The sequence below is a fragment of the Sinocyclocheilus anshuiensis genome, unplaced genomic scaffold (assembly GCF_001515605.1).
Source record: "Sinocyclocheilus anshuiensis isolate Anshui unplaced genomic scaffold, SAMN03320099.WGS_v1.1 scaffold2905, whole genome shotgun sequence".
Classification (NCBI taxonomy): Eukaryota; Metazoa; Chordata; class Actinopteri; order Cypriniformes; family Cyprinidae; genus Sinocyclocheilus; species Sinocyclocheilus anshuiensis.
In genome coordinates, this window is record NW_015541048.1 from 66,168 (window position 1) to 77,303 (window position 11,136).

The window sequence follows — 11,136 nt, forward strand, 5'->3', positions numbered from 1 at the left end:
CTGGGAAGATCGTGTTCTGGATGAACTGGGCCTGTGCAGAGAAAAACACGGAGTAAAGGGGTTGGGAGAGTTAGCAGCACGCTGTATACTTACTCCGGACTTGTGAGCGTCAGCCCGGGATGTTTCCAGTGCGGCTCTCCACTCTCTCAGCTGGGTCTGCCTCTCAACCAGGTCGCGGATCTGCTTCTCCACGGCCTCCAGCTCCGAATGCAGCTCGAACGTGTCCTCACCTGCACTCAAATGTAGACACACATCTGCCATTAAAGCAAGTAACAGTGAGTAAAACAATGGTAATGTGTGTGAATAGAGTATTAGCAATGTAAGCGAGATTAGCGGCAATCACGCTGGCGATGCTAATGGGCTATATGCTAATAGCGGACTCGGGAAATCAAAATAGAACTAGTGATAACAAGGCGCTCTTGATTGTTTTTGTTGTAGAATACGATAGGGGATATATTCACACGTTATAGAAACGAAAATGATGGTGTAGACGATAAAGAATTAACTTGACGGAGCTCAAACCCAAAAAAAAACACCACAGTGATCAAACCACTGATGCATCGCTCATGTCAATGGTTGGAACGTGCAGAGTCAATAAAAGTCATCCCTTTCTCTGGGCTGTTAAATTCCTTAACGGAGTTATCAGCTGTTATCCTCATGGTAGCAGGGTTGGTCAAGTAGTATCCAAATACCATGTCCTGGAGCCTCTTCGTAGCCTTGTCGAATCCACTGCGTTTTCTTTGTGTCTCCGCAAAAAAGTCCTGAAAAAATGGATTATCTTCCCCTCAAAACGTACCTCCTTCAGATGCCTCGCTGCGTTCATCACCCATTACCGATCTACGAAGTTGTGAAGTTCCCATTCTGTGTGCTCGTTCCAGCTTCACTCGTCTAATCATCATGTATATTCTTTATCATTAAGCTGCTCAGTTAGCGAAGCGATTGTCTTTTCAATCTGCGCAACTTGTCTCTCAGCCCCAGTAGCCGCATTTTCGAGAACTAAGATTCTTTGCTCTGCTTCTTCCACTTGATTATTAGTACACTGCACTTCTTTTGAAACATCCTGAATTTTCTCAAGAGTCAGCTCTAGTTTAGAGTCAATCGTCCTCGCAATGTCAGAGATTACACAACTTTACTAGTTTGAGGACTTAAATCAGTGCTAACTTGTAACGCTAATCCAGCTTGATCATCGCTCTTTTCAACCTCGTAGAGAGTCGTGCCATCATTCTTCTCTGAAGTTTTTTTTGTGTGCTTTTTAACATGTAATTAAAGCATGTAAGTTGTAGCAACTTTACATGGCCATCCGCTCAAAAATGATCTCTTTCCCTGTCATTGACGGAAATTTCCAGCTTTCCGTGTTTTCACTGGTGTACAGTAGGAGGCGCTATTACACATCTTCGGAAAGAGTACTGAATGTCTGGATCAAAACACAGCAAAAAAGAAGCAGAAACAAGCGATCGCGTATGTAAGCAGGTGCATATGTAAAATAACGCAATCATCAAACATCAAACAGCCATTTTAGGATGGTTTGTGATTTAGTCTTAGTGACTTAGGAGTCCTCTTGACTGCTCCTAACTTTTCATAGATTTGGGAGCTTATTTTAGCGTTAAAACGCTTTGTGACTCTTAGAGCAAAAAATAAGGAGTCCTGAAATTAGGACTGATACACCCATTATTTTTAAGACTTTCTCCTAAATCAGCAAGTTAGGAGCTACTTTTAGCCTTAAAGGTACAATATGTAAGTTTTCGCCACTAGAGGTCGCATTTTCAAAACAATAACAAAGGCGAAGTTTGATGACGCTATGAAGGAGGATGTTCACGGATGAGGTAATGAATAATTTTTTTTATTACCTGTACCTTCCATAGCTATTCAAACAGCGAATAAATTATACAGAGAATGCAAGCAAAGAACATTTACACTGTCAAAGAACATTATGACTGACTTAAGTCTAGCACAAGTTTAAGCACTCTCAAAAAACTCCCCCTTATAATTAGTAAAGCTGTCTATACATGGTTTTATGAATGAATCTCTTACATCATACATACATCTGCACTTTGTTGTTTATGATGAGAGAATTCGCGTGAGAACTGAATTCAGTCAGCGAGCGTGTGAACTGAACAAAAACTCATCTGAACGCCTCTGATTGGCCATTGCATTCATAAGCTCAACAGACGCGTGTGTGATTGGTTATAATGCACAACACTGTAAAAACGCATAAAAAAATCATGGCGCAACACTGAGCAGATCTAAATTTAATGCTGCGGTCAACACTTCATTTCATTTGCATTTTATTCGCGACAGCCGTAGTGGATTTAGTTTAACTGTACAGTAGCATTTGTGTCTGTGTGTTGCCATAGTTTCTACAACCGGAAACTGAGGATATGCGGATATTACATCATTGATTGGCGACCATGACCAGGGTCATTCTTTAAAATTGGAATTTCTTTGGATTTACACATCCTTGGGAACTTTTGGAAAAACATAAATACACAACTGCATAAAATATATAACACTGTGCAAGTAGTTTTTGGATATTTTATTACGAAATCTTACGTAATGTACCTTTAAGATATTTTGTGAATATGGCCACAGGTTTCCAGTTCCAAACTAGTTCAGGCAATTGACAAGATAGACTATCATCTGGTGGAGACCTGGTCATCTTGATCAAGATCTTTGCTGGAAAAAAAAAATCAGTTGGAAAGTGGTTGTGCTGATATTTAAAAAATGGGAGCTGATTTGTTGCAAGACCAAAATGGTCATCCAGCTCATTCAGGTCCCCACCAGCTGATAATCCAGCAATTACAAACTTAATTAACCAGCTGGAACTAACTACAAAACCAGTTAATAGGTTCCAAATCACAGCTTCCACTTAAGCTGGTTCTAGCTAGATAGTTATACAGTTTCCTTGAGGAGCAGTGACATTCTGCAATAGCTCAATGCTTATTTTTAGTTATCTTTATCATCATTAAATGGCACAATTGATGCAAATATTACTTAAGAAATATCAAACCTTCAATATTGCTTTTTTCAGTTGTGCTTAGAAAATATTCTGAAGCTACATATTATGGAAGAGCATGATGAGGGCTGTGAGAGGCGTATCTATTCTCTGGAAGACCTCAGAGATCTTCAGAATAAATTGATGCTAATGTCTGGCAAAGGAGATCAGGGCCAGTGTGAAGTTGATCAGTTTTCAGAGGTGACTTTTTACCTTTTAGATGTTTTATTCTGTTATGTTTTACCATGGCTGTTGTAATTATTCCCAAATTAACTTCTTTAATTTTTCCAGGTCTTTGCCAGTGTACAGAGGTTGGGCTCTGTATTCATTGATTTGTTTGTCGCTGGAAATCCATTGTTCAGACACTGGGAGGCAAACATTAACTGTAATAGTAAAGAAGCATGCATCATTATGGACTTCAATTTAGGGAATGTTGTCAATGTCGTCATGGTGGAAGGTAATGTCACAGAACAGTTGCCGGAAGTCTGTAAGAAAATGGAGAGCTGCCTATGCTTCTGGAAAGATTTTATGGACAAGCAGAGATCTCAGCATTATTTCCTAAACTATTATACTGCAGAACAGGTAGTCTACCTGTGCCATCAGCTCGCCCAGAGCAATGTGGCTACAGTGGAAGATCAAGTTCTTATGATGCTCTCCTTTATCAAACCTAATTGCACCACTTCAGATTTGAGACAGGCTTGGCACAGGCTTCAGTATGAAGTAATTAAGAAGGGTCCTGAGCAAAATGATGACTTAGACTTTCAAACTTTCATGGAAGTATCCAGTATGATGGAGAATGTGAGTATTGAGGAGCCATGCCTATTGTTTGATGACTTGACAAGCCAGTTGGGGGATGATATTGGGTCAAAAAAGCTAGATGTGATTTGGAATGCTTACATGCGGAACATGAACAATTTTCTGCCAGACTCCCTTGATGTCAGAAATCTTGGATATCTACTTAAAATTTTGGCCAACAGCCCCAGCGAACACGAGGGTGATTCCTCACAGGATGAGAGAACACAGTACATTCAGAGAGAACTTCCAAATGGAATGGCTACTGGAAGACCAAATCTAATCATCTGCCCTCCTGAAGAAATTCTGATATCTTGCATTTCAATTTATATGAGCAGCAAGAATGAGCCTCTACCAACCTATGATGAAGTACTCCTCTGTAGTGCTTCCACTCCATATGAAGAAGTGGAACTTTTCCTCAGGCGCTGTCTCTTTGCTGGCTACAGGGGAAAGAAAATATACACAATGCTCTATGTGGACCAACTTACCTATGAAGTCAGCTACAAAGTAGAGCAATTTTTTCAGCATCAAAATGCACGGAGCAGAAAAGATTACAGGCTTGTGTTGGTCTGCAGCTCTAACAGAGAACATGCATACCTTCCTTCAGCTTTTAGTCAATTTAGATTGCACGTAATTCCCCAAGAACCAATAGTCAGTATTCAGCGATACCTTGTTAGGCATTTTACAGTACCAGCTGATATATCCAGTGCTGCTGCTGTGTTCAAAGACAGACAGTGTGTGGGAATCGTATCTTCAGAAAGATCAGGAGTTGGTGAGTATATATATTCAAGTAATGGAGTTAAAAATTGGCTAGTTTTCATAATTTGTGTTGGCTAAATAATGTACCCTTACAAGAAACAAAGAAAAGCAAGATTTAGTTTTTTGTTTTTATGAATATATTTATTTTTGCAAATAGTGTAAGATGCTAAATTACATCTGTGTGGTGCATTCTAGGAAAATCACTTTACATTAAACGAATGTATGAGAAATTGAAGAAGATCACAAAGAAGCCTTCACAGCTGAAGTGCATCAGATTAATTGAGCCAAGAGTTGATGAAAATGTCATCCTTCAGTCCTTGCTCAACAGCCCCAAGAAAAAGCTTTCAGTTTATCATTTAGATGTCACCACCATGGTAGCTACCTGATTTAGATTTTTTATTTATTTTATTTATTTTTATTATTTTGAAATGGAAAGAAATGTTGATGCTGTTTTTCATTATTGTTTATTTACTTACAGGTAAAGAAAGGACTTCATGAATTTCTGTTCAGGCTGCTGATCCTTGGATACCTTATGGACTCAGAAGGAAACATGTGGAAAAGCAGTAATAAGCACTTGTATGTCATCGAGATAATAAGACCTGGGACATCCCAAAATGATCGAAGAGCTGTAAGTAAACTCATTAAATCACTTAGGAATTGTTGTCATTAATTAGACAAATGCCTCATAAATTAATTTGTCTCTTCATGTTAGGGTGCAAAAGTTCCATCTGCCTTCTTGGATGTGTTTCCAAGTGTCTACTGCCGTCCACCCAAAGAGGTCCTTGAGTTAGAAATGAGAATGCAGGAAGATCCATCATTAGAACAGGGTGATGATCCTCTAATGGATGACCAAGAGTTCCAGCGTGAGGCCTACCAACGGCCTTATCAGTACCTGCATCGTTTCTACAATGGTGTCAATTTGGATGCTTTCATGTCCCAAGGAATTGAGGGAACTCATGTTGAATGCCTGCAGATGTTGTTTGTGTACTGCGGCATTGTAGACCCCTCTTGGGCAGAGTTGCGGAATTTCGCTTGGTTCCTGAACTTACAGCTTTGGGATTGTGAAAGATCGGTCTTCTGTGATTTTTCATTCATAGGGGACACTCTGTTGGGATTCAAAAATTTTGTTGTTGATTTCATGATTGTCATGGCAAAGGATTTCGCCACTCCTTCACTTAGCATCTCTGACCAGAGTCCCGGGAGACTGCACAATGACCTTTCTTCTGCCAACGAAGAGGATCTGGCTCCCTTTAGGATAAGAAAACGATGGGAGTCAGAACCACATCCATATATTTTCTTCAATGATGACCATGAGTCCATGACATTCATTGGCTTTCATCTTCAGCCAAATGCACAGAATGGGATTGATGCAATTGATCCATCAACAAACAGAGTGATCAAGCAGAACATCATGACCAGAGAGCTCTATGAGGGCCTCAAACTACAGAGAGTTCCTTTTAATATTGATTTTGACCAGCTCCCAAGATGGGAGAAAATTGAGAGACTTTCCAGGGTGTTGGGAATACAGTGGCCTCTTGACCCTGATGAAACGTATGAGCTCACCACAGATAACATGTTGAAAATGTTGGCAATTCACATGCGCTTCCACTGTGGGATTCCTGTAATAATCATGGGTGAGACAGGATGTGGGAAAACCAGGCTAATCAAATTCCTTTGTGAGATGCACAGAAGTGGAGTTGCCACTGACAACATGAAACTAGTCAAGGTTCATGGAGGGACAAGCTCAGACATGATTTACACCAAAGTGAGAGAAGCAGAGGCCATGGCATTAAGAAACAAGCTGGATTATGGGTTTGACACTGTGTTGTTTTTTGATGAAGCAAACACAACGGAGGCCATTAGCAGCATTAAGGAAATCCTTTGCGACAACACTGCTGAGGGACAGGATTTGACAGGTGACACTGGCTTGCAAATCATTGCCGCTTGCAACCCATACAGGAAACACACAGATGTAATGATCAAGAGATTGGAGTCAGCTGGTTTGGGATACAGAGTTCGTGCTGAGGAAACAGATGAAAAACTTGGATCCATTCCACTTCGCCAGCTAGTGTACAGAGTGCAGGCCTTACCACCTAGTATGATTCCACTAGTTTGGGACTTTGGACAGCTCAATGACCATACTGAAAAAATGTACATCAAGCAAATAGTCGAAAGGGTAGCTGAAACCCATTCCATTGATTCAGACTACATCACAACCATTACAGATGTTCTGTCAGCCTCACAGAAGTATATGCGAACAAGACAGGATGAATGTAGTTTTGTGAGTCTGAGGGATGTAGAGCGTTGCATGCAAGTTTTTGGCTGGTTCTACAAAAATCACCCAATGTTACTCTCAGAGCTTGACCAGTTTGAGAGTAATCAGAGGGCAGAGAAAAACGATCAGCATCAGAGGGATACTGATGAAAGAAACCCAATTCTTTGGTCATTAATTATGGCTGTTGGTGTATGTTACCATGCTTGCTTGGAGGATAAAGAGAAATACAGAAACATTTTTTGCAGGTACCTTCCAGAGACCTACACCCCAATGAAAGTGATGCAAGAAATCTCAGTTATTCAGGATCTTTTTCTGAGTGGTGTTCCACTGGGTGAAAACATTGCCCGAAACAATGCCTTGAAGGAAAATGTCTTCATGATGGTGATTTGCATTGAATTACGAATACCTCTCTTTTTGGTTGGAAAACCTGGAAGCTCCAAGTCCTTGTCTAAAACTCTGGTTGCAGATGGCATGCAAGCCCAAGCAGCCCATTCTGATCTGTTTAGAAAACTGAAGCAGATTCATCTTGTTTCCTTCCAGTGCAGTCCTCATTCAACACCAGATGGTATCATCAATACATTCAAGCAATGTGCCCGTTTTCAGGAAGGCAAGAATCTATCAGAGTATGTCTCAGTGGTAGTTCTAGATGAGATAGGCTTGGCTGAGGATTCCCAGAAAATGCCTCTGAAAACTTTACATCCTTTGCTTGAAGAGGGATGCATAGATGATCAGCCGGTACCACACAAGAAGGTGGGATTCATCGGTATCTCGAACTGGGCTTTGGACCCAGCCAAAATGAATAGAGGGATATTTGTTTCACGTGGTGATCCTGATGAAAAGGAGTTGATTGAGAGTGCAAAAGGAATATGTTCCTCGGATGCCATGATCCTTGAAAGGATGAGAGATTACTTTCAGCCATTCGCCTGTGCTTACCTGAACATCTGTAAGAAACAGGGAAAAGGGTTTTTTGGCCTGCGAGACTATTACAGCTTGATAAAGATGATGTTTGCCGTTGCCAAAGCGAATGATCAGAAACCTAGTGCAGAGCAGATTGTGAAGGCTGTGCTGAGGAACTTCAATGGCAAGGATAATGTGGATGCTGTCACAGTTTTCACCAACAGACTAAATATCAAACCCAAGCTTGAGACTACCAGTGCCATTGAGCTTGTAAGAGAGAACATCACAGCCATTGGACAAGATGAGGAATGCAGATACCTTCTGGTTCTGACCAAAAACTATGCAGCCCTTCAAATTCTTCAGCAAACATTTTTTTCAGACCAGTACCAACCAGAGATTATCTTTGGTTCAAGCTTTCCGAAAGATCAGGAGTATACTCAGATATGCCGCAACATTAACCGTGTCAAGATCTGTATGGAAACTGGTCAAACCGTTGTGCTTTTGAACTTGCAGAACTTGTATGAAAGCTTGTATGATGCCCTCAACCAATATTACGTTAGCCTGGGAGGCCAGAAATATGTGGATTTGGGGCTTGGAACCCACAGAGTCAAATGCAGAGTGCACAGAGATTTCAGGCTCATTGTAATTGAAGAGAAGGACATTGTGTACAAGCAGTTTCCCATTCCATTGATCAACAGATTGGAGAAACATTATCTTGACCTCAATACTGTACTAAAGAGTGAGCTAAATGACCTTGTTGAGAAGCTTGAACAGTGGGTTCAATGCTTAATTTCTGCTAGAGGCAAGCACTCAATTGCTCCCCAAGCACGCCGTTACCTTCCAGCTGATGCTTTCATTGGCTACCACTCGGACACTTGTGCATCTGTTGTACTGCAAGTTACAGAGCAACTCAAAGGGCAGGAGCTCTCAGATCCTAGAAAAGTGATCTTAGATGAGGCTAAATTGATCCTTTTAAACTGTGCAACACCAGATGCTGTGGTTCGGCTGGACTGCACTTTGCTCTCCAATGTAGAAAGTGAGCACTTGTCAAGGGTATACTTTGAAGATCAGAAGCACAGTTCCCTTGCTGACTTCATCCTTTCTCACACACAGCAAGCAGGGCCTAGCCATGCCTTTTTCACAGAGGTAAAGCTATAGTATTTTAAATACTTTGATTGATTATTACTCTAGAAGAGTGGTTTTCATTTGGGGGCTAGAGCCGACTAGGGGCCCATTCTTCCAATAGATGGTTTAAAACAAGCTTTAAAATAAGGTAAAACAGCTAAAAATCAAGATGCAAATTGGCACCATATTCCTTATTCTTATATAAAAAAGTCAGTTACAGTTTTAAAAAGTCATTGAAATTTCTTGAATGATTTTTTCTAAGTCACAATGTAACTGTAATATATATATATATATATATCATATTTATTAATATTTATCATATTTATTTAAAAATCATACATATTGATTTTACATATTTATAATTATTTTACTTAGTTATTTTAATATATTGCCACTTCAAGTTTATTTAAATAAAGACGTTGAAGCCAAGCAGCTTTTTCATTACAGCAGAAGCACTAGAAATATCTTAAGTCTACATTGGGGGGCCTTTAAATACTGTCTTGGATAATGGGGGACCTTGGAGACAAAACGTTTTAGAACCACTGCTCTAGAGCAATTCATAACAGTTAAATCTTAGCAAGAAACAACTTGTGCACTACGCTTGCAATCTTTTTTCTAATCCTTTAGGTGACTACATTCTCAAGGCTTCTGACCTCTGCAGAAACTGAACAGCTACAGAACGTAGTTCAAAACATAGAGCTCCTCTCACTTCAGCAATTTGACACGGAACACTCATTCCTCAAGAAAATCAAGTATTGTGCTCACAACATCATTACATCTTGTCACATCACAACAAAAAAAGCACATTTGTTCTAAATTAAATGAATTGAAACCTTTTTCTCTGTATTCAGGAACTATTTGGAAAACACCACTGGGGACAAGATACTTATTATCCAAACCGATTTTGATGAAGGCTCCCAAAGGTTGAATGTCATTGCTTCTGCGAAGTGAGTTAAATGTGGTTTGTGGCATATTTTGCTTGTTCAGTAAATGCAAAGCAGTGTAATTTGAACTTAAAATATATTTCCAGGTATTCTTCTATCAATGAGATCAACAAATTCAGAAAAGAGGACAATCAAAAGGTTTTTGTGTACTTCATCACTAAACTACCCAGAATGGACGGTGGAACTTCCTACATTGGGTTTAATGGCGGTAAGACGAGTTTGATTTCATCAATGACCAGCACTGTTTGTTTTAGCGAAAATCTCATCTCTAAAGTTTCTTTTATAAGGGCCATGGAAATCAGTCCACATTGATGACCTCAGAAGATCAAAAGATATTGTCTCTGATATAAAAGCCTTGCAATGTCTGACCATTAGCCAGTTGTTTAAAGAGGAAGCAGATGAGCCTGAAGGTGATGTCATTTTATTTTTAAAATATTGATTTATTTTTAAAAGGATGATCCACATTCTCAAAAAATTCAAATCATTTTTAATTGCTTGCAGCTATGGAGGTTGAGGAGATGTACATGGAAGAAGAAGAAAAGATGGAGCTAGAAGACAATACTGTGAGCCACAAACCTCAACAACAGCACTATATTTTCAGTATTTTTGTGATACTATTGCCACCCTGTTCAGTTCAGTACATGTCTAGGAAGACTCGGTAAGTGAAGATGTTTTTGTGTTTCTTGTGCTCTTCGGGGCTGGAAGAATATTTTGGACACCACAGCACTAGTGCGAAGCTGTGTTCAGAGTGCAGTTGGCATGCTAAGAGATCAGACAGAGGCAAGCACCCGTAGCACCAAGAGAGTAGAGATTCTGCTAATGCTCTTGGCTGACAACCAGACTCTACACGGTGAGAGATCGCTGTTTCTATTGTTATTCTTTATAGCTTTCATTAACTGTCTTATAATGGATCACTGATATTTAGGTATTTATGTTACCAGCTGAATTTCTAAAAACTTTAAAGAAGCGACTTCATTTTCTGTTGATGACTCATGATGAAAACACAATCTCTGCCAAGAGCTGGGTCTCAAAGGAAGCACTAAATACTGATGCGTTGCAAGAAGGTGGGACTTTTAGGTAAGTGTCAAGTCAAGTCACCTTTATTTATATAGCGCTTTTAACAATAGAGATTGTGTCAAAGCAGCTTTACAGTATCAAAATAGGAAAATAGTGTGTCAATGCAAAAGGACAATAGTAAACACTCAATTTTCAGTTAAAGGCAGTTCATCATTGAATTCAGTGATCTTCAGTGATCAGGACTGGCTAGATCTGATTATTTTTCGTCTCTTTTAGAAGAAAACAAACATAACCCCAGGTATTTATTCAATACAGTGGTTAAATTAACGAAAAAT

The 11,136-nt window shown here is 39.8% G+C and overlaps 1 protein-coding gene across 1 annotated transcript in view; it reads left to right on the forward strand.

The window, feature by feature from the left end:
* The window catches only part of LOC107690595 (E3 ubiquitin-protein ligase rnf213-alpha-like), an 86,437-nt gene that overhangs the window by 50,656 nt on the left and 24,645 nt on the right, over positions 1–11,136 (forward strand). The window contains 12 exon segments of the mRNA XM_016488966.1: positions 3,029–3,193; positions 3,284–4,556; positions 4,739–4,917; positions 5,022–5,171; positions 5,256–8,861; positions 9,468–9,592; positions 9,692–9,787; positions 9,871–9,992; positions 10,072–10,194; positions 10,286–10,347; positions 10,481–10,634; positions 10,726–10,861. Of these exon segments, the coding sequence (XP_016344452.1) occupies positions 3,029–3,193; positions 3,284–4,556; positions 4,739–4,917; positions 5,022–5,171; positions 5,256–8,861; positions 9,468–9,592; positions 9,692–9,787; positions 9,871–9,992; positions 10,072–10,194; positions 10,286–10,347; positions 10,481–10,634; positions 10,726–10,861 (6,191 nt within the window).